The sequence below is a fragment of the Sinocyclocheilus anshuiensis genome, unplaced genomic scaffold, assembly GCF_001515605.1.
Source record: "Sinocyclocheilus anshuiensis isolate Anshui unplaced genomic scaffold, SAMN03320099.WGS_v1.1 scaffold337, whole genome shotgun sequence".
In the NCBI taxonomy this organism is placed as follows: domain Eukaryota; kingdom Metazoa; phylum Chordata; class Actinopteri; order Cypriniformes; family Cyprinidae; genus Sinocyclocheilus; species Sinocyclocheilus anshuiensis.
Genome location: NW_015537968.1, coordinates 1,907,700 through 1,930,630, shown reverse-complemented (window position 1 = coordinate 1,930,630; position 22,931 = coordinate 1,907,700). Strand labels below are relative to the sequence as shown.

Here is a 22,931-nt window from a genome sequence, read left to right as displayed (position 1 = left end):
ACACCTAATGTTGTTAAATTAATGTTTATTGCATTATTTCAGTTTCATGTGTGTTACCATGATGGTGTTTAGTGTTTGTGTGAATGACACTGTGCACCTTCTATATATGTTATTATTTAAAAGCTGCTTGTGATGGGCTTTGGTTCATCATGTGACTTGCTCATCACCACCTGCCATTTGGTGGTTATCAGTGTATTACAAAGGTACAAAACAGATTTCAGTACTTCTGAAATGGTATATTACCATTATATCAGTTAATGAAATTACGGTATTTAACTGTAAATTTAAGTTAAAACCGTAAAACCTAAAATGTTGCTACCGTATTTTTTATGGTAAAATTCCGGCAACCACAGCTGCCGGTTTTTACTGTAAATTTTACGGAATTTTTTTTTAAAGTGTACTCAAGGGTTATTTAATGACTTGGAAATCTTCTTGTATTCTTACATGCCTTGTGCTTTTTAATTATTTTTCTGCAGTGTTGCTCGGAGTGTTCTTTTTTTCTTCTTCTTCATGCTGTAAGTTCTGCAACTAAACAGACTTCAGAACCTTCCAAATTATGTGAGTACTAAAAAACTATTTTATATTGTCAATGAATATTAATGTGCCATGCAAGTGGAGTCAGAAGCAATATTGTGAGCTCATGAATGACCAGGTGAAGTCATATTTATGTGTGGGAAACTAAATTCTAGATGATACACGATATCATCTAGATGTCAAGCTGTGACATTATAAAGGTCATGTTTATTTGAAACTTTGTGGGAACACTTATCTTTACTATATATAATATATCTTATTTTATTGGTCACATTATATAATTATACAGTATATCACAATAATATAATAATAAATATTTTTTTATTTAGGCTACTTTTGTGTTACGTTTCCGACTTGAATGCGAATGCGAAATTGCGAATGCCGAAAGAATGAATGCCCGACTTAAATTATTATTATTATATTATATTATATTATATTATATTATATTATACTATATTATTATACCTCCATTCAATCTTCAAACCGCTTATCCTTTTTAGGGTCGCAGGGATGCTGTAACACTCAGGACTGATGGTCTATTGCAGGGCTATCACATTCAGTGCTGTAAAATAACAAAACATTACACAATAAACAAGTCAAAGACTTCTTATAGATGCTATATATATTCCTATATTCCTTCCTCTGTGAAATAAAAGAGTTTGATGTACTATATAGACATTCATGATTTTACTTCAGAAGGATGGGGAATATAAAGTGGCTTAGTGAAAAGGCTATTTGCAAGCAGCACAGCAGAAATAGGAACAAGGTGTTCGTCATCTGAAAGCATCGAGTGATTCGGATGTAGACAGATTTGTTGACTATAATAGGGAAGATCTATTTTCTCATTTTAACACACCGCCACATGCTGTGACGAATGTAAAATTCAATTATGGCTGTTTTTGATGCAAGAAACCTTGACTAACATTGTAAGTGGATTTCAGGAGAAAGAATAATATAGTCCCTTTAACATAAACACAGCTGCAAATCAAAGATGTGTGTGCATGTGCTGTTCTGATAGCTGGGTCAACTGTCACTGTGTGTATTTGTGGATTCGAATTCAGTGGATACTTTCTCTCACATTTTCTTGTGTTTGTCACTTCTACAGTGTGCCATTCTCTATCTATCTATTCATCTGTGTGTGTGTGTGTGTGTGTGTGTGTGTGTGTTATAGTGGTGTTGTTTTGTATGTGCATGTGTGTGTGCTGTAGGGGAAATTGATGTAGTCTGAGAGAAAGGTCAAATCTGTCTCTGCAGTTAATTAGTTACTTCAAACACCCGTTACAAACTTACCAACCTCTCTGTCTCACACACATTCTCTTGTTTTATGTATATAAGATGATTCTCTCTTTATCGCTCATTACTGGGGATGTCAACTTCAGCAGAGGAGAGTAAGGCACACTCTCACGCTCCACATGTATTTTTACCGCATGCACCATTTCAGATTGAAGTGAACCATCTGTGACAACTGGCCAGACTGTAAACAAATACAGTGTATGTAGCTGTACAGTATATGTACATAAAAACAATAGCAACAGCCAATGTTAAGGTTCACACAACTCTCCTAGGTGTTTGGATGGAAGACACTAATATAAGTGACAAAGTTTGTCCCGTATGGATTTAATACAGAATCCAACTCTGTTCCCTGCAGTCCGGAATGATTTCTTATTAAAGGGGAAGGTTGGCTGCTCTACTCATTATAAACATTTCCATGTTCATCTGTGATCTAGTCCTCCTACATTACATCCGTACCCTCTCTCTCTTTTTGCTGTATGTCAGTCCTGTTACACAGTATTTCATCATTTAGCTCTATTTCTGCTGTATGAACACCATATCACCTCTGTGACCGCAGTAAATCACAGGTGTTTAAGGATATGCTTTCGATTCTCCCAGGAGTGATTTTGGTTAAATTAGTTCAGTGAATCAACGGATACGGATTCTGAGAGGCGCAGCACAGAGCTAGATAATGATAAGATCTAATCTATCACTAAACGTCTGCTGTAGAAGAGATTTGAGAAACCCTCTGACCACACACACTAATGCTTTTCAATTATAGTGGACTTTCCATTGGCTTCTATTGTTTATATTGAGCTAATGAAAATTTCTATTCCCTATTAATTTCTATAAACCTAATCCTCACACAAACCATGTACATTTAGATGCTCATTAAGTTGTTGTTTAGTATGTTTATTAAGTCATTTTACAGGTGGGGAAGGTCTGCTGCTCCATACAATGCAAATAATTTTTAAACATTTTTTTTTTCCATTTCATTTTTTATAAATTTTTTAAGCTTTTTATTATAAATTATTTGTAATCTTAATTATTAGGAAAGATATAATAATTATTTTATCTTTGATGATATCCCCATGTTGAGGTTTTGTCGGTTTTAGCTTTAGTCTCCAAAGTATAGCTTTTTAAAAACACAGGAGCCTTTCTCATGTACAAAAACACAATTCTGTTGCATTGTTTGAAGATTTTTTCACTCCATCTCACATACATCCGCATCAAGAGCCTTTCTCCTGCAGAGCTGGAGGATCTTGTGTAAATGCTTAATGGATGTGTGTTAGCAGGCCATGTTTCCTCTACCTGTTACATCAGAGCTGGGATTTTAATCAACTCACTGTATTCCACACGCTCCATAAAAATATCTGTGACCCAGTCAGCTTTGAGATCACTAGCATATCCTCTGAGCTTCTGATGTGTTTGGGTTTCAGGTTACAGGAGATTTTATGTAAAAATATAATTAAATTTTATAGGATTATTTATTGGCAATCTGCTTATATATTGTAATCAGTGAATTGTGATATTAAAACTATTTTTGAATGATTTCTGCACACTAAGTTGGGGAAGTCGTGGCCTAACGGTTAGAGAGTCGGACTCATAACCCAAAGGTTGCGGGGTTTGAGTCTCATACCGGCAGGGATTGTAGGTGGGGGGAGTGAATGTACAGCGCTTTCACCCACCTTCAATACCACGACTGAGGTGCCCTTGAGCAAGGCACCGAACCCCCATCTGCTCCCTGGGCGCCGCAGCAAAAAATGGCTGCCCACTGCTCCGGGTGTGTGTTCACGGTGTGTGTGTGTGTACTTTGGATGGGATAAATGCAGAGCACTAATTCCAAGTATGGGTCACCATACTTGGCCACATGTCACGTCACTTTCACTTTTTTAAATGGCATTGCAGAAGTAATGGCTGGTTGCAAAACGATTTGTATTTATATTTAAGTTGGCAGATGCTTTTGTCTAGAGTGTCTGAAATTGTATTCAATATGTACATTTTATCAGTTACTGCATTTCCTGGGAATCAAACACATGAACTTGGCATTGCTACAATTGCTACAAAATTTCTGTTTGGCTGTCAAAACAAGGTCTGCTTTCATAGATGGACTTTTCGAATATGAAACTATTAACCTTATATGTATCTTGAATGCAACATCAGTCACTTTGCATCTGTCAAATACATAAATGTTTATTTCCTATCCCTTGGTAAATGTAAGGTTATTCTGATTCATATTTTACATAGTTCATACTTCATTTTGGTTCATAATTAATCCTGAACAGTCAGGTTTCGAGATTTCATACTGTAAATGTAGGGTTAACATTCTAATTTGCATAGATTGACAAATTCAGCCTGTGAAAAGCTCGTTTTAATACATGTCAGTTTGTCAATCTTTAATTTTGAACTACTTAGATTCACTGGTTAGGGTTAGGGTTAGTAAATCTTCTGATACAACAATAATATTTCTAATAGTGTCTTTGATCTCTTCAGTTAATGTCCAATTAATGCATTAGCTGTGTCCTTCAGACTCGGACAGTTTCTGTGACTTTAAAAACATATTAATATTTAGTAAGTTAAGCACTGAGGCAGTTTATGATTGGCTGTCTGTTGCTACACACTCACGGTAGCATTTTAGCACAGCATTGTTTCACTCTATTTAACTTTAGCGCTGCGATAAGGGGTTAACCTAGGGTAAAAACTAGCATTTATCTGGGATGTTAATAAGACCTTATCCCAGGGTTAAGTGTGAAAGGAGACTAGAGACCCATGTGATTTTTCAGAGCTACATTTTCAGTTGTATCTTATAATATAATACTTTAAAATGTTAAAAGTGACATTTTTTTCCTTTCCTTATTTCCAAAATTACATCAAATATAATATGTGTTAATCCTTTTAAAGATGGCGTGCAGTCATGATGTGATTTGTTTTAGCAGTTTACCCACAGTTCTCAGAGATTTGCAGATGTTGGCATCCTGTTCTCCTGTCTGTCTTCAGCCACCCTTTATACCTGTACACACTCAGCAAAGCCTTGGGCATGTGTGCTCAAACCTTTGTGTGTGTGTGTGTGTGCGTGTGCATGTTTGCTGTGATTATTACTGCGCAAGAGGGGTTGGATCGCAAGTCATATTTATTCAAAAGCAAAGTCATTTTTCCCACCCGTTGACCATGTGACAGTGAAGTGGCGAGAGTAGTTTTTCCTGTGCATGAGCTGTGGAGGGAGATGAGCGAAAGATTAAAATACAGTGAAGAAAAAGTGAGAAGAGGCTAAACTATCTTTTTTAGACAGGCATGAAAACAGAAGACGAGGCTTATTCACACTCTGTTCTTTTCTGTAATTCAGTAAATTAATATAATTTTATTTTCTCTGAACCCCTCTCGGTTAGAATCATTCTTTTTATACTCCTAAAAGCGGGGCTCGTTCTTTTCTGTGGACAAAAACTTAAAAAAAGTTTAACTGCCTTGAAACAAAACAGCTACTCTTGTCAACCGTTTTTTTTTTTTTTTTAGGGCTTCACATAGTCATTCTAATTTACATACCTATTCAAACACTGTTGTCCCCCAAAGGCTTGTTAAAGCACCCTGAAAGATAAATGATCACATCCTTTCAAAGAGGGAACTCCTTTTAATTTTTACAAATTATTTCTGGCCTTTAATGGTTCGCATTTCAAAAGGAAGTGGATCAGAAATGGGCTGACAAAGCAATTGGCTCCTGGGCGTTTAACTAGAGGGCAAAGGTGGCACTAACTTTCCCGTTTTCCCTTAATTGCTTGTCTTTCATTATGTCTCTTTGACACTTGCTTTGCATCTAATTAAAACATCCGATGAATATTCATGGTAGGGCGGGGTTGCTTCATTGTTTGGGTGCGTAGGGTTAGAACAAGAGTAAGTGATGGTGGAAAAGAGCAGCGGGCGGCTCTTAAGTCGGAGAGCAGGCTTTGATTGACAGCTGACTGTGGATAAGCTCCTGAGGGTTCACCCTGTGGTGCTGCCCGCTGAAAGAGCTCTCAGGTGAACACTGTAAAACTGCAGGATGTAGGGCCCACAGGGAGGAACAGATGGTACTTTCTGCATTTCAATCACTAGAACAGAATATTGATAACAGAATGGGATATTGTAGGATGAATCAATGTGGGGACAGTTTTGACTTACTAATTGCTTGGATAAATGCTAGAATGAGGGAACTGAATGAGTGAGAAAATCCATGAAAGAATGAGTTTGTTTATGGGTAAGTGAATGAATAAGGTAATGAATGGATGAGTGAGTAAATAATAGAGTGCATGAATGAATTAATGTATGAATCAAATTATTAATAAATGTATATTTGTTAAATTAATAATGAATGATTACAATATATAATGAATACATTTGTGTATAATTAATTCAGTGAGTGATTAAATTATTTAGACTTATGTCCTATTCATTTGTTGTTTCCTTTTTTCCTTTGTAAAGTGACCTTGAGATTCTGAAAGGTGCTATATAAATATAAATTATTATTATTATTAGCATTTTTAAATAAGGGAATACGCATGTAAATAGAGGAGCAAGTGAGAAAATGGCTGTGAAATGCATGGGAGAATGTCGAAAAAAGTGAAGAGTGAGCGAGAGAATGAATTAATGCATTAGAATGCATAAATTAACTAATAATTAATACAGTAATTAAATTGTTAAATAATATTTGTTACAAAATAATTATTTTTTTAAACATTATTGCAAAAAAATTCATTTATTCAGTAATTTATTCATGAATCAAATGTATAAATAATTCAGTGAGTGAAATTAAGATAAGCAGGTAAATGGGGAACCGAGTGATAAAATATCTGTGAAATGAATGTTGAAAAGTGTGAATGAATAAATAAAAATTGTTTATTCATTAATTAAGTGATAAATGAATTAATATTTTGTAAATCATTGTATATGTAGCCTAACTGTTATAGTATATTAGTATATTGTATACATGTCTGTATGTATAAATATTTTAAATAAATTATATATTATTATAAATTATATATAAATTATTGTATAATTAAATCAGTGAATGGAGGAGCAAGTGAGAAAATGAATGAATAAGAGAATGCATGAATGAATATGTGAATGACTGAGTGATTAAATGAGTGAAAAGGGTATATAAGTCAGTGAGTGAGCATACAATTCGAGGAACATGTAACAAAACAGCTGACTGGACGGATTAATGACAGTAGAAATGAATCAGCAGTTTACTAAATGAGTCAGTGAATGAGCAAGAGCATGCATGAATTAATATGCAAATGAATGAGGGAGCAAGTAAATGAGTAAGCATGTAAATGAGGGAGTGATGAATGAGTGAATGGATGGTCGAATGCCTGACTGAAGAAATCAACGAGTAGTTTACTTGAGTGAATGATGCTTTTGCACAGATTATGACTGTCTTGACAATGTGACCAAATGACAGACATCACAAGTTAAATTATGCGAATGCTGCATGTTGAATAATGATGAGCAAGAACAAAGAAAAGGCTGTTGCATAAAGCTACCTTAACCCCCACCCGTCTCTCGGGTCATTTTGACCCAAAACGTTTTTTCCAAAAAATTCTAAAAATCATGTGTTGATCGTACCGGTCCAAGATTTCTTTACTTCGTTCACACTTGTAAAAAAAAGTTGAGTGGATTCGAGGAGTTTAAATGGGTGCAATAAAAAAAGTAACAAAAGTGTCATTTTGACCCGCATAGGAATAAATGGAATTTACGAGAAAACTGCATTTTTCATTATATTTGATTTTTTTTTTTTATATATATATACAAAATCTGAGACAATCCAGTAAAGATTTATACCCAAACGAAGGGCTGAGACTACAGAATATCCCCAATGCAGAAAGAACTCACATACACACACACACACACACAGGCACACACACAGGTTTATTTTTGTGAAAAGTGGGGACATCCCATAGGCGTAATGGTTTTTATACTGTACAGACCGTATATTCTATTGCCCTACACCAACCCTACACCTAAGTATGTGCTATTGCCCTACACCAACCCTACACCTAAACCTACCCCTCACAGGAAACTTTGTGCTATTTCAGATTTTCAATACACTCCATTCTGTGTGATTTATATGCATTTTGAAATGTGGGGACATGGGGTAATGTCCTGAAAAGTCACCTTCTCCTTGTAATACCTATGTCACTCATACCCTTGTCATTATACAAATTTATGTCCTCATTTGTCACAAAAACGCACACACATGCACAAACACACACATGGTACACATACTCTCATAGAACACATTGTAATATTTATCATGTTTCTGCTGGTCATTTTTCCTTCTTTTTTTTTGACTTAACACAGTTAGATTTGAGTGATGTGGTGGAGACCAATGCGTTTATATCATATTTATATTTTTAAAAATATATATATTTATTTCATGTATGAATATGCATATGTTTAGGTTCTAATTCAGTTAGAACTTTTTTTTTACAAAATTTGGATTTTGTAATGTTTCAATATATATTTTAATCCATAAACAACCAAATTGGAGCCTTAAGATGATCTCATTTCTCATGTTTCACTTGTTTTGCTCATTTATTTAAAATCTCTCTAGTGGCTGTAACCATAAAATGCAATTTTATGTAATTTTTCCCCACCAGATGGCATCAGAGACACTCAGTGACTCAATTCCAAGGCCATCTGTTGGTTTTTGATGAAATAGGACTGAAATTGTGTCTTTCTTGTTTTTTTTTGTTGAAATAATGTACAAAAACTGCTTATTTGCTTATGTTTTCTTAAAAATATCCAGAATTAAAGGTAAATATGATAAAAATCACCAAAAAATTATAGAAAAACCTACATAAAAAATTAGGAAAAAAAAATATATAAAAATGTTCCAATATAAGCTTTCTGGACCAAAAATAAAATTAGTGTCATTTTTGGCCTTCGGGTCATTTTGACCCACGAGGGACACTTTTGTTATAGGTTCGGGAGGGACGAATGAGGGTTCTTCATTCTTCCACCCTCTTTTCATCCTAACTGCAGAACATTCAGTAATCCCTTGACAGTGTTTTTGGAAATTATGAAGTGAGAATAACTCCAGGAGCTTCCTGAGAGCAAACTCCCAGAGCAAAAACCCAGAGGGAGGTTCAAAGAGGTGAAGAGGATGACAGAATGACATAAACCCTGTAAACAGTCTCAGGGACCCTGTTAGGACAAACCATTACAGAAAGCTTTTCAAAATGAGCACTTGCCACTTTTGCTTACTTTAGAGGGCAAAAAGACAATACACAAAAGAAAGAAAGACTCTCGCCCTCCCTCAGTACTTCATTTCCACAAAGCCAAAATCCATACTGTACCTTTACGCATAGGTGAATGTGTGACTGTGTAACAGAGAGCAGGATTACGGCTTAATCTTAGCTATGAGGGGCCGCAGTTGCGGAGAATGGTGTAGAATTCTGTGACATTTGTCTCGTCTGTAAATTCAGTGAAAGAACTCAAAGAGATGTAGGTATTTCAGCACTAAAGCAGGCCACTTTTAGTGTTGTTTCTTATCCATTTATTTGTTTGCTCGTTTGTTTGTTTGTTTATTTATTTATTTATTTATTCGCAGGATCTGTGTGTGGGCAATGAAAGCCAATGGATTTGTGTCAGCAAGTAAAGTTTCAGAACATTCAGAAAAACAGAAAATCCTAATTACCATAATCTCTCACAACATTCCTCAGCAAACACACACTCACACGTATGCGACATAATTATGGTTTTAGGCGGCCTGAATTAAAAAATAAAAAAAACAAAAAGATGAAGATGTGCTGTGCTGTGCTGTGCTGTGGCCTGAGTGCAGAAGCAACCATTTATTTTAACTTATGCATGTGTGTGGAAGTGTAATGTCTGGGCAATAATTTGAAATATTTGTTTAAAATTTTCTTTCTTTCTTGTTATTTATTCGTTTATTTAATAATGTTCTTTCTTGCTTTTAATCTCTTCTGTGTTCTCTTTTTTAAGATGTATTATAAATTATTTAAATGTATGAATTACACAGCCCTGAATCTTCAAAAAATGCTGAGTTGAAAAATATCTGTTAAAAACATTACATCATGTACAGGTTTTTAACAAAATAATAATGAAAATGTTTAACATTATATGTATTAGCTTTAATACACTTATCCGAATAACAAAAGCAGTCCAATGTCCAACAATTTTGTTTTATTATGTATTTAAAATGTATAATTTAAGATAAAGTGTACAAAGGAGTGGAAAATGTGCTCAAATACTCAATTTAATGTTAAAGATCTTATAAATTAACAAAATCTCACAAAATCTGTAATTGTCTGTATAGATGTAGTAGAACAGCAGACAATATCTGGGTCATGTTTGCATTTTCCTTAATTCTAACACTGAAATCAGGATTAGGCATAAAATAATGTCTTCAGAATCATTCATACATGTGAAAATTGGCTGAGAAATGAAAAAAGTTGAAACCTGGCTAAAAGGAAAATTGGAATCATGTCTTTGTGGCTGTTCTTCTGCTTATTAAGAAACGAGAATTATACAAGATTTCTTCACCTTACAAATAGATGTCGAAAGCAAAAATGTGGTAAAATGCACATCATATTTTTTTGAGAAAGCCAGTATTTTTTAAATCAACACTCCAAAATTAGTAAGAAACAATTATTGGATTTAATTAAGCAAAAATTATGCAGGGTGGTGTTATTTTAATATTTTAATTTATTATTATTTTAATTAAACTGAACAGGAGTTCCTTAAGTTATTTTTTTTTTTTTCCATATGAGAGTCGGTTAAAGCTTATGGAGGGTGTCTGGCCCCTGCTTCCCCCAACTCTGGTGAGTGGTTGTACTGTGTGTGCGCTTGTATTGATGTGTGTTAGATAAGTCTTTCATTCCTTCTCTCATCCTCACACAAAGGCTTGAACCATTATCACAACAATTAATACCTGCCATAAATCACAGAAAGAGAGAGAGTCAAAGAGGGAGATGAAAGTTGTCATCTTCTACACCATCTGTCTGTTTCACGCTGATCGATGGATTCCAGTCCAGACGTTATTGTTTTTTCTGCCCTTCTTTACAAAAGAATTCATTTCATTTTTCTTCCCTCATTAATCACCCCATTCCGATGATATTGACAGGCACTATTTAACTGCCATGGCATATAATAGAACATCACTGAGATACAAGTTAGGACATCCCAAAAGGGAAGGGAGTATATAGGCCACATTCACTATAACTGAACTGTCTCTGTTTTTCAAGTGGGCTTTAATTTATTTTCCAACAGTACCACTATTATAAAATCAAATGAATGGGTATATCTGATATATACCCATGGTACTGAGTAATTACCGTATTCATTTGCTTCATGGTATTGCTGTCTGATAACAATATTACACCACCCTAGTTTTCCCATTTTTGTACAGGGAACACAATATACAGGCTTTCTGCAGTGTAAAACCAATCACATTTTCATTTCTTTCTGTAATATTAAGTGCATAGATGGTCATAGATGGCTAAGAATATTTTTACAAATTAAATTAACTTCACATTTACCAGGACAATCACTCAGTCGTCTTTGGGTTTCTGAATGTTCCCCTTTGAGGCACAGCTACAGGTTGTATCCTTAATGAAATGCAAGGTGTCCTTGTCCTGTTGCCGTTTTGTCATGCCAAGGGAGTGTGCAGGGGGCACATTGGATGCCCTACGACAAGGGCTTTTTGTTAATGAGGATTCATACTCTCTGTTTTATTGCTGGCCATATCAGAGGCTTCAGTAACTGGCTTTATTGTAGCGTCACTGGGGATTGACCACAAGGACAGCATGAAAGATACAACCTTTGTTTTACTGCAGTACATGTTAATGGCTCGGCTGGAGGATGTAGGTTGATGGTTCTATCATTCTTTCTAGTGTTCTATTGTTCTATCCATTCTTTTGTTCTGTCTGTCATTCTATCTATCATTCTATCGTTCTGTCTGCCATTCTATTCATCATTCTACTCTTCATTCTATCTATTTGTCTGTCTATCCATCCATCCACCCATGTGTCTATCTGTCTGTCTGTGTATTGTTCTGTCTGTATATCTGTCCATCCATCCATCCGTTGTCCATTGTAATAGACAAACATGTATCCCCTCCCCCAGCTCACTTCTTTTGCTATATCTCAAGAGTGTCTTTGATCAGTGTTTGATAAAGTGGAATAGGCTTCCCACAACATGCTGCAAGGTAGTGCTTCTGAACGCAATCAGCCCCAAGACGTGCATTCAAAGGCCAGCTCTGCACAGATCATCATCATTCCCCCACATGACTCTGTTGTTCTAGTGAACACTTCTGGATGATTTAATGGGTCAATCAGGACGACAGAAGGCATTCTGAGTTTCCTTGCATCCCTCAAGACCACTGATCCGTCAATCTATGCGGTGTTAACATGAACCCAGGCCACTCCTCCAGTTAAACCTTGCTGTAGAGGCCAGTGTGGTGCTCAGGGTGATGGTGTCTCGCTGATTGCCCTTGAATATCCAGGCAGCTCAAGTGTCATTGAATCAGCTTTACGGAAAAGAGAATGAGGGATAGACGAATGCATCGCTTCATCAGTGAGCTGTGGGGTCAACAGGAGGAAGTGAAGAAACTGAAGTGGTCATTAATTAGACTAGAAGAATTTGTTATTTATCTTTGATAGTGCGTTATAATTGTGAATAACTAAAAACAGATTACAGATCACGCAGAGCTAAATACTTCAGCATCATGCAGTGATTGTTCATTTGAATGTTAATATAGCAAACAAGCGGCAATTATCATGAGTGTTTATTAATTGAGAAGAGAAAGACTGATGCAGCGGGTCGAGAAGGGTATATATATGTATATATATATATATATATATATATATATAATAAAGACTAACATTGATATTATTATAGGATGAAGAGGTGCAAATGAAACTCAGTGGAACAGTCAGCCACATGGTGCAAAAGATGCTTTCAGGCAGTAGTGTGTTTGTATGTTTGCAATAAAAAAAAACAGGCAGGCTCATACATTGAGTAAAATCATGAAAAAGGTTAAAAAAGAAAATGAGCGCCATTCCCACAGAAAAAGCTATAGGTGTTGCTCTGTTTGATGGGAAAAGAGAAGAGAAAAATGAAAGGGAGGAGAAGATACTTAGAGAGAGAAAGAGAGGGAAGGGGGTGAAATTGCAGCCGATGGTGCTCAGTCAAGGGCAGAGAGCATATCAACGGGCTCTTCACCAACTGCTCCTGAAATATGCCAGAAAGACAGAGATTGAGAACTGAAAAGCTTGAAAGAAGTCAAAGAAAGATAGAAATCAATAGACTGTCTCCCTGGGTGCCAATATAACCCTCCCACTCCCCAAGGCCTGTAAAAATTTAAAGGAAAAAAAATTTAATATTACAAATAGATAGAAAATAATAAAAGCTAAACTAAAAAAACCTAGAGGAATAGCACAATATTGAAGATATCCACACATTAATTGTTTAAATTATTGAATGCAAAGAGATCTCATTCTCATTTCATTTCTGAAATTAAAAAGAGGCTTTATACTTGTTTATACATACACAACATCAGTTTTTTCAAGCGTTTTCATTTCATCAGTGGATATTCTGTACACCAAAAACAGGCTTGGAATTTATTAAATGTAATGTGTTTATGCTGTATCTGTTTGATTTTCAAATTAAAAATACCAATTTAGCCTTATAATGAACCATTATACAGTCCCTGTTGTCACTTATTTTTTTCTTGTACATTTTATACTAAGCTTTCTTCTCTCTCTCTCTCTCTCTCTCTCTCTCTCTCTCTCTCTCTCTCTCTCTCTCTCTCTCTCTCTCTTAAAAACTCTTTTTAGAGCCGATACACAAATCTTCATTTTTGCATCAGAACAACATCGATAGTTTCATTCAAGAGAACGCTAAATTTTGCCACCTCACACTGAAAGAGCTGATCGTGAGTGGTTGAATGCTGATATCAGAGATCCAGCCTGACCTCATGCATAAATTCACAGATGGTTTATTTGACTTTTTTTATTAGTAAATAGGGATCATTTGGAGACGGCAGATGTGCTGCTCAGAGGCATGCCAATGGCCATTGTGACTTTGCCACAAAAGAAATAGAAAAATCCAGAGTTTCAAATGGAATGCAAAAAAGGACAAAGGAATCCCAGAATGCCATGCGTCGACCTGTTCTTTGGAATTTGGTGCGATTTTGCCTGAATTCTATCCCCCCCTTATATTAGATGCATTTTGCTGTAGACACAAGGTGAGCGTGATTTGACGAAGTACAACATGTTCAGGAACATCATTCCAAACAACCAATCAGAATTGAGAGATAACTTTTCAGGAAATGTCAGTTTTAGGCTTACAATCAGGATTAGGTGCTTCTACACCCTTGTTAATCAGCTATCATTTCCCTCTGATTTATGAATTAATTATGGGTAAGGTTAGGTTTAGGGGTGGGGATTGGGTTAAGTCTGTATTTTTGGACAGTAATGTTGATCCAGGAACATGTCTTACTTTGCAAAATCACGGCGTCTGTAGGCACAAGCACGCGTGAGCTGTTAACCCTGGAACGGCATATGAAAGGAAACTTCTATCAGCCGCACCAGTTCTGGTAAACAATAGCAGGTGCATTTGAAAAAGGTTGTTGTTGTTGTTAAATTTGTCACTTTTTTTTCTCAGATAAAAACCTGTCCACATATTCACTCATCCAGGAAATCATCTAATGAGTGAGCTTGGTGTTCCTATCACACCTGAAGACTTTCTGAAAGCTTCATCTCACAAAGGTGTTAGAGTGACTTATGCTAATCCAAGCAAGTAAAGCAAGTTTCATGGTTCAGAGAGGTTTCTCATGCTCTCTAATACTTTGTTTGTATGTGTGTGTCTGTGTTTGCGAGTGTATGTGTGTATTCCCCTCATTATTAGCTCTTTATGAAACAGAATCGATTAGTTATTGATTTCTGCCTGTTAAATGCACTTTAGCAGTCTGGCTAGCATGTGACTAGCATCTGATTCAAAGAAAAACAGGTGGATGAGCAAAAAGCCATGTCAAATTGTCCTGTAACCTGCTTACTGCGAATCTAAACCTGTGACAGAGGATCTGTTTCAGAATATCCAATGTGCAGGAAAAAGTTGCTGCATGCTAATTTTTGAATTTAGATTTTTGTTATTTTTGCAGTGTAAAATTTCAAATAAATCATAGAAAATCACAAAAAAACAAAGGGTTCTCATCTTTTAGAGTCCATAATTGCCAGAATATTGCAGGATCAGGAATTTTATGCCTGATTTAGTAACTCCTGTAACAGACCTCCCATATTAGTTGAGTTATTATCTGAATGACCTTCTCCAGCGACGTGAAGAGCAGGGCGAAATAGACAAATATGAATAGATTTCAAATCATTAGTCTGGGTTATTTTACAAAAGCAGATTGTAGACAGGTAATGGTCATCATGTACCGCAAGATGCAGATTAATCACTGCATCATTGCAATAAGACAATTTGACTGTGGTGAAACATGTAGCCTAATATACAGTGGTGTGAAAAAGTGTTGGCCCCCTTCCTGATTTCTTTTTTTTTTTTGCATGTTTGTCACACTTTAATGTTTCAGATCATCAAACAAATTTAAATATTAGTAAAAGATAACACAAGTGAACACAACATGCAGTTTTTAAATGAAGGTTTTTATTATTAAGGGAAAACAAAATCCAAAACTACATGGCCCTGTGTGAAAAAGTGTTTGCCCCCTAAACCTAATAACTGGTTGGGCCACCCTTAGCAGCAACAACTGCAATCAAGCGTTTGCGATAACTTGCAATGAGTCTGTTACATAGGCAGGGCTTCAACCCCGGGGCTCTTAATGCGGCCCTGCACACACACACACAGACACACACACACACACACCAACCACTCAGATTTAGCTTAGGAGAATATTTAACCTTCCTGTCAGGAAGTAAAAGGGTTTTTAAACTTTTCTTAGTGGGAGGAAATTTTAGTTCCCTCTGGCAGATTTGTCTGCCCACGATTCCCATCATGCAAAAATAATTCTGCATTTCATTTTCCAATTCAAATATGAAATGAGACAACCAGTTCTAAGAACACATTCATGTAAGTCAGTGTCTGAAACACTCTGAGGCAGAAACATATTTTGTACCCATTTTATGTTTTTTTTAAAGCTTTCCAAATGAACCCAAATTCTAATCCAGTGCTGATCATTATCAGATTAAACATTTGAATCGCTGGAAGGTATTTGAGCATTGTCCTTGTTTCCTGTAGTCATTCTATTTCATGTCAATTTATCCCAATTCACAGTTACTTGATTTGCTTCTGCTGAGGAGGTTAATTATCCATTGTTGGAATGCAGAATCTCATGTGAGTGCACTCTCATCCACTTCATTAATAGATGATGAAGAGGTGTCTGAAGGGAAAAGAGAGCATTTGAGAGAGAGCAATAGAGAGAGAATGAGAGTTGGAGAGATTGAGATTAGGTTTCTCATCTGGTGAGCCACAATCAGCTTTGTTCTTCTTTCAGTGTTCTCTTCATTAAAACTCTGAGGTTTTGGCTTGTTATTGCAGTTCTTCAACGTATACTTTGAGCCCATAGTATTTTTAACACCTTGGGGTTGGTGAGGTTTTTAATGGCTTTGAAAGAAGTCTCTTATGCTCACCAAGGATGCATTTATTTAATCAAAAATACAGTAAAAACGGTAATATTGTGACATTTCATTACAATTTAAAATAACTTCTATTTTATTATATTTTAAAATGTAATTAATTCCTGTGATGGCAGAGCTGAATTTTCAGAAATCATTCTGATATGCTGATTGGGGTAAATAGTTTTGATGAATAGAAAATTCAAAAGAGCAGCAGTTAATCATTTACATTTTTTACAACTTTTAAACTGTAGAGTGAATATTTCTATGTAAGTGTGTGTGGGTCACAGTGTAATAAGAGAGAAAGTCAGTCTATACAGACCTCTTATTTTAGACTATTTCAGAGCCCCTAATTGCTGATGTTGTTTCTTAGCCTGCTGCAGTCCATGATATTTATAACAAAAAATTGTACCCACCATCATGTTTCCCAAAGGAGATGTTCTATTCTTTTATAATGGGAAGTGAAATGTCATGTTAAGATTCAGGGTTGACTGTAAATTTGAAGTCTTGTGGCTTTTAAGCACTTTCCTTGAACCTGTATATGATTGCGTTTACAATGTTCTCGTGTTTGTGTATGTGTGAGGTGGATGCACAGGAAGTGATTATCTGGTGATTTATTTATTGCAGGGCCGTTTTGCTTTTTGCTGTTGTTTGCTTTATCTCCAGTCTCCAGAGAAGAGGTGAACTACCGCGGTCTCTGCTGCATCTGAGGAGCATTGCAATTTTGCTCTCTATTTAGATGCGGGGAAACATGTCTATATATCAGAAAACTGCTATCCCCTGCAGTGAATAAACTGTCTTAGCATTGTAGAAGGAAACCGGGACAGGTTGTGTCATATTTTTCTGCGTGACTCACATTTTCTGTCTATAGGGGTCAATCTTTGCAGTTCTGAGAGGAGCGGCTAGTGTCACCTTGATTTACTGATTCATACTTTGGTTCTTCTTCTCACCTTACTTTTAATAAATTGCAAGAGGGAACCAACCAATATTTTCATCTAATGAAAATAAAGTTGATAATCATAACTTATAAAGATGTATATTTAAATAATCACCGTATTGATCTGGTAGGCATGATAAATGACAGCCTTTGGAGGAGTGGAAAGAGTTCTCAACTTAGTTACTGTTAGTGGTGAGATTCATCACGTAGCTTGTTTTCAGCTGATTTCTCCTAATTAAAGCATACATGGTTAATTGTGGGCCACAGAGGACTGTGGGTACTTGTTATTCCCAAGCATGTAATGTGCCATCATTCTACACCTGCTATAATTCAGCCTAACCGATGGGGGAAAAACTGCAATTTCCGTGGCTTATTAGACATCGTTCGGTTTGAGCGCAAAGTGACTGGCTGTATGAAGTGACAATTACCCACTTGTCCATCACGATAATAATGACATTACATCACATTACCTTTGACATGTGTCTTGAGTTATTAATACCAGCTAATTTAATGACGAGTAACCTCAGATTTGGTGAATTATTGCTCTCTGTAGGCAAGTGCAGCAGGTTCGCGGAGACCCGGATTGTAGCGTATCATTTTAACTTCTGAACTCGATTACCCTCTATTACCATGGTTGCCCGAAATGGATGGATCTTTCCGTAACTGATCATTTGTACTTCCTCCAATAATATGATAGAGATATTCGCACTGTGTCAAGTCAGCAGTGCTGTCATTCATTCTTTAGACAATGTACTGTAAATATTTATCACAACCTTCAATTCTGTGGCTTTGATTCCTGTTGTTTTATCTGAGTAACTCTGTGATATTCTGTCAGAGTTTTTTCATTGTACCTTTTATCTATGAGTTAACATTTTTTTGGTATTCATTGCTCTATTGTGTCTCTTGTGTCTCTCTCGTTGTGTTTTGTAGATCCGGTTTCCATGAATAAGATCCTGAGCTAGAAACTTGCAACAGGAAATGCTATGGATATCCTCCGCGCTGTAGATTTCTCCTTCAAATAGCATTTTGAGTGGATCACTTCATTTTTGAACTTCCGAACTCTTCAGCGGCCATGAGTGGAAGGAGCTCAGATTGATACAGGGTGCCAGGAAAAGACATCAGATGATGGGGACACCTGGCGGGCCAGTTCTGGGTGGGTTTGGCTCTACAACATCCTCCCTAGACCTTGATGGCTGGATGGTTTGGCCTGGTAATACCACCGTGAGCCTGAACCAGAGCTTCTTCTTGACTGACTACAGCTTCAATCTCTCCTCCTCTTCTTCATCCTCTCCTCGTGGGGTCGAAAAGGAGTCGATGAAGGAGAAGAACTGGCCAGCCCTGCTGATTCTTGTGATTATCTCTCTGACGATAGAAGGAAATATTTTGGTTATTTTGGCCGTGTCGCTGGAGAAGAAGCTGCAAAACGCAACAAACTTCTTCCTGCGCTCGCTCGCAGTGGCGGACATGCTGGTCGGCATCTTGGTCATGCCCATCTCGCTCATTAACATCCTGTATGGTGAGTTTACCTTTTGATGCCATGGACCCCAAATATGACAATATCCTTCCTGAAATATAAAAATACATATTTCTGTAAAGAACCATTTATAGTGTGGAAAATTATTATTATTATGAATAAATCTAAAACATTTTGAAATCTTTAAAAATGTTTTCTTTTACTATATTTAATATCATTAATATCTAATATTTGTTTATTTATTTGTATTATTTTACTTTTTTTTTTTTTTTTTTTTCAGAATTGCATATTTTTTTCCCTGACTTTTAAGGTGTAAAAATGCAAATTATTTCAAATTTTAAAATAATGCCTGTGTGGTAAGTTTCTCAGACTATTGTATCTGATGCCATGGACCTAAAAATATTAAGATTTCCTTCCTGAAATATAAAGATAGCTATATATTTCCATATATAAATACCCATGTATATTGCAAAAATAGTGAATATTATGAATGTATGTGAAACATTTTAAAATATTACAAAATGCATTCATAAATTTATTTATTTCAATGATTCTACTCTATAAAATAATGTAAAATTTACTCTGAAATTTCCCACGGTCACCCTAGCGCCAAATTTGAAAACTCCTGATTGAACATAAAGCATATATTTGCATTGGACAGTTGCTGTGTCCCAATTCGAAGGCTGGATCCTTCCCGAAGTCCGGGAAGGTTGGACTGAGCATTGTGAAATGGGACGGTCTAGCCTGTGAAGGATTGATCTTGTCGCCTAGCAAGTGTGAAAGCTGCCATTGTCGAACGGCAGTGACATTTGTATTGGACTTTTTTGAAAGTGATATTAAACTATCTGAAAACTAAACAGGGTTCGCAACCTGTCTTAATATGCTCACATTGGTCCATTTATGTACATAATAACAAGTATAAACTACCTATAAAATCGCATTTAAGATATGCCAACATTTAAACTTCTTTAAAGGGTTTCTTTCACATTTGCACATTTATATCGTTAGATATTTGAGTTGAGCTTAAAACCCAATACTTACATTTAACAGTGTAATCTGGCATTTTCTCTCAAAAATTCCTGTCATCATCAGTGAACAATGAATCTTCGGATAGCCTGGGCCACAAAGGATCCATCAGTAGTATCCTTCATTGCCCGGGAAATGAAGAACTCATTTTGAGGCCGCGTTTGAAGGAGCCTTCGAATTGGTACAGCCTTTGTCACAATCATGGAGACGCAGTCGGTCTTCGAATACAGCTTTTGAAAGATGCTGCCTCTGAATTGGGACGCAGCTAATGTCATCAAGATTTGCACTTTGGAGTGGTGTATTGTGGGTAAAGATTACTAAAGTATTCCAGGTTGGTCTATAGGCCAGGGTGCACTGGCTTTTAGGGTATATAAAAATGCAGATGGGATGCAAACTTTAAAATAATGCATCCTATTAAAAAGCCCCCATCACCTTCAAAATATATCATCACGAGAAGCCACACTTCCCATAACATAACTTCAGTGGCATTTCCCTTTAAGACCCAGGGGCTTTTTCAATGGTGCGAGTCGTTCTCCTCCAAATAACACGGCTCATTATTCAAATGACACCATAGAATATACCCTGGTTAAATAACACATTTAATTGGTCTCTTTCCACCAAAACTCGAGAGATGATAACTTCTATTTCGAAAAAAGAAAAAAAAAGTTAGGGTTTAGGTTGACTTAGTTGGGAGATTGTACATGAGTTTAATTACGTATAGTACAGAGCACTGACAAAGTTAGAAAGGAAAGAGCCAGAGGTGGCAAGATTTAATAGCTTTATAATACTGTATAGCATGAAATCTCCCTTCGCGGAGCGAGAGAAAGAGAGAGACAGGCGGTGGGGGCACATTGAGAGAGACAGAAGCTTGTTTGGCATTGCTTTGCTCAGAAGCCCACAGAAATATTGCCTGTGGCAGAATTCAGATCGTTTTCCAGTCCAACTGCCTCTGAGCAACTGAGCTGTCTGCTTTGGAGTATTTCTGGCTCTTGCTATCCATACAGGGGGCCACACTGTCCATCTCTCCTCAGCCATGGGGGAGCTCTTTTGGGATGCGTCGTCTCGCCAATCTCTGGACATGAGTGGGTTAGCTGAACTCTCTCAGACTCCCTTCATATTGATTACGGAAAATGTCCTACCTTTAAATGATCTTCTTTGCTTGTCAGCTGTAGATAGTGCACATGATGAGCTTGCATTTGTCAGTTTGAGAGGAAAGGACATTATTGATCACAAAGAGATATTGATCAGTACAGCAGCCTGCAGACCCTCAGAGCAAACAGAGCATCGGAAAAGAGGCAATTTAGTGGCGAGAGAGAACAAACTGTGATGAATGCATGCACATAGATTGATTAGATTAAATTTGTATATTTTCTGTTTCCATGTAATTTTACTTAAAGTTTAGAAATTTTGTTGTGTGTTTTTGTAACTTTTATTAGATCTTTATAGTTTTTACAAGTTTTATAGTTTGTCTTTATAGTTTTTTTACGTTTTAGTTTTTGGGTTTGTTATTTTAGTATTTCTCCCTAAACTTCTGGAAGCCCGTTTACACTATGGAATTAAAACAAAAAAAAAGAGTAATTGGGACTTTTCTCTTCACAATTCTTCACAATAATTAAGAGAAAAAAGTCAGAAATACAAGATGTTAACTCTGAGGTGTAAATTTCTATCTTGCAATTTAGACTTTTTTTTTCATATTTACAAGAAACAAAGTCCAAATTCTGAAATAAATTGCAATTACCCTTTTTTATTCTGTGGTGGAAACGGGCTTCCATATAAACTAAAGGATGATGAGAAATGTTGTCTTGACAACTAGCTGAAATAAGATAAGGTTTATATATATATATATATATATATATACTGTATATTGTGACGGGAGGAGCAAACGACAGACACAGTGGGTGCGGCGTCAGACCTTGGAGAGGCTTTTATTTGACAGAAAATTCCAGCGGCCTGGGGCAGCGGCTTCGTCACAGCAGCTCATCTTCCCTGGCCCACGGCGCTTGAGGGGAATAACGGCGTTTCAAGTTTTTTATGGGTTTAGTTTAAAAGTATGTTTACATGACATCATTGTACTAAAAATTGAGGTTTTTCCTTTGCTTTTTTGCTTTTTTTATTTCCACATACAGACAACAACACGGATCTGTGAATAAATGTAAACAAATGTAAACGGATCTGTGAATAAATACGGATCACAGTCCACACTGAAGTGTTTATAAAAACTCAAGCATGCACTCAAATACATGCAACCTTTCATATACAGAACTGAGACAAAATAACACCAACCTTTTGGGTCGTGCCCATACATTTCTTGGGTTTCGGGCATCTTACAACCAGAGGACAGGGAATGATATACCCACCTACCCTCCCCACACACACATAAGCACACAGATTGAACAGATAAAGATGGAGTGGAGGGATTCGGCGGCATGTTGTCATAAACAGTGAGCCTGTGATGGCCATTACCAGCAAGCTGTCAGAGCAAAATATCATCAACTGTTAGAATGTGTGAACGTGTGCACTTCACACCCGAATGCTTTCACGCTCATAAACTCAGATATGCTTATGCCTATACACACACACACACACACACACACACACACACACACAGACATAAACATAGTTTTCCACTGCAGTGGATGCGACAATGATGGATTTCACACTCCTCATTTCATTTATGGTGTCTAATAGTGTGTGTGATTGTGTGTGTTTGGTGGGGGGAGTGTACCATGTATGTGACTGAGCTGGCATGTGACTTTCATAAGAAATAGCCATCTGACCTTAATTCAGTCTGTTTAATCTGTGTTAAATTCCATCACATCATCTCAAATACAGACGAAAAGGAGGGTGAGATATGGGTTTTATAATGGAGTGATGTGGCCTGCTCACATGTATTAACGTCTGGAGGAAGCATAGAAACCATATCGCTAAGTATCAGCCAGAGACGGACAAGGAAGGAGAGAGACAGTGCAGTAGGAATGAAATCAAAGAGAAGCATTAGAGTGATTACCTCTGGGAACATACAGTGGCAGGATATGTTTAAGATGAGCTATATACTGATACTCAG

General features: G+C 36.5%; 1 protein-coding gene and 1 long non-coding RNA gene across 3 annotated transcripts in view; one reads left to right on the top strand and one right to left on the bottom strand.

Moving 5' to 3' along the window:
* Nucleotides 1–535: 535 nt before the first annotated feature.
* The window catches only part of LOC107668988 (5-hydroxytryptamine receptor 2C-like), a 31,365-nt gene continuing 8,969 nt past the window's right edge, over nucleotides 536–22,931 (top strand). The window contains exons 1-2 of one of the 2 annotated variants that reach the window (XM_016461075.1): nucleotides 536–558; nucleotides 18,298–18,883. In XM_016461075.1, coding sequence (XP_016316561.1) covers nucleotides 18,490–18,883 — 394 coding nt within the window. In that variant the 5' untranslated portion in view covers nucleotides 536–558; nucleotides 18,298–18,489. Of the gene's footprint in view, nucleotides 559–14,352; nucleotides 14,425–18,297; nucleotides 18,884–22,931 lie in introns of those variants that run through there. The other variant, XM_016461084.1, reaches the window with a different exon arrangement.
* Nucleotides 17,111–22,931, bottom strand: part of LOC107669011 (uncharacterized) — a 23,174-nt gene continuing 17,353 nt past the window's right edge. The window contains exons 3-4 of the long non-coding RNA XR_001631939.1: nucleotides 19,712–19,715; nucleotides 17,111–17,185 (exon numbers count right to left, since the gene is read on the bottom strand). This is a non-coding gene — a long non-coding RNA (uncharacterized LOC107669011). The remainder of the gene's footprint in view (nucleotides 17,186–19,711; nucleotides 19,716–22,931) is intronic.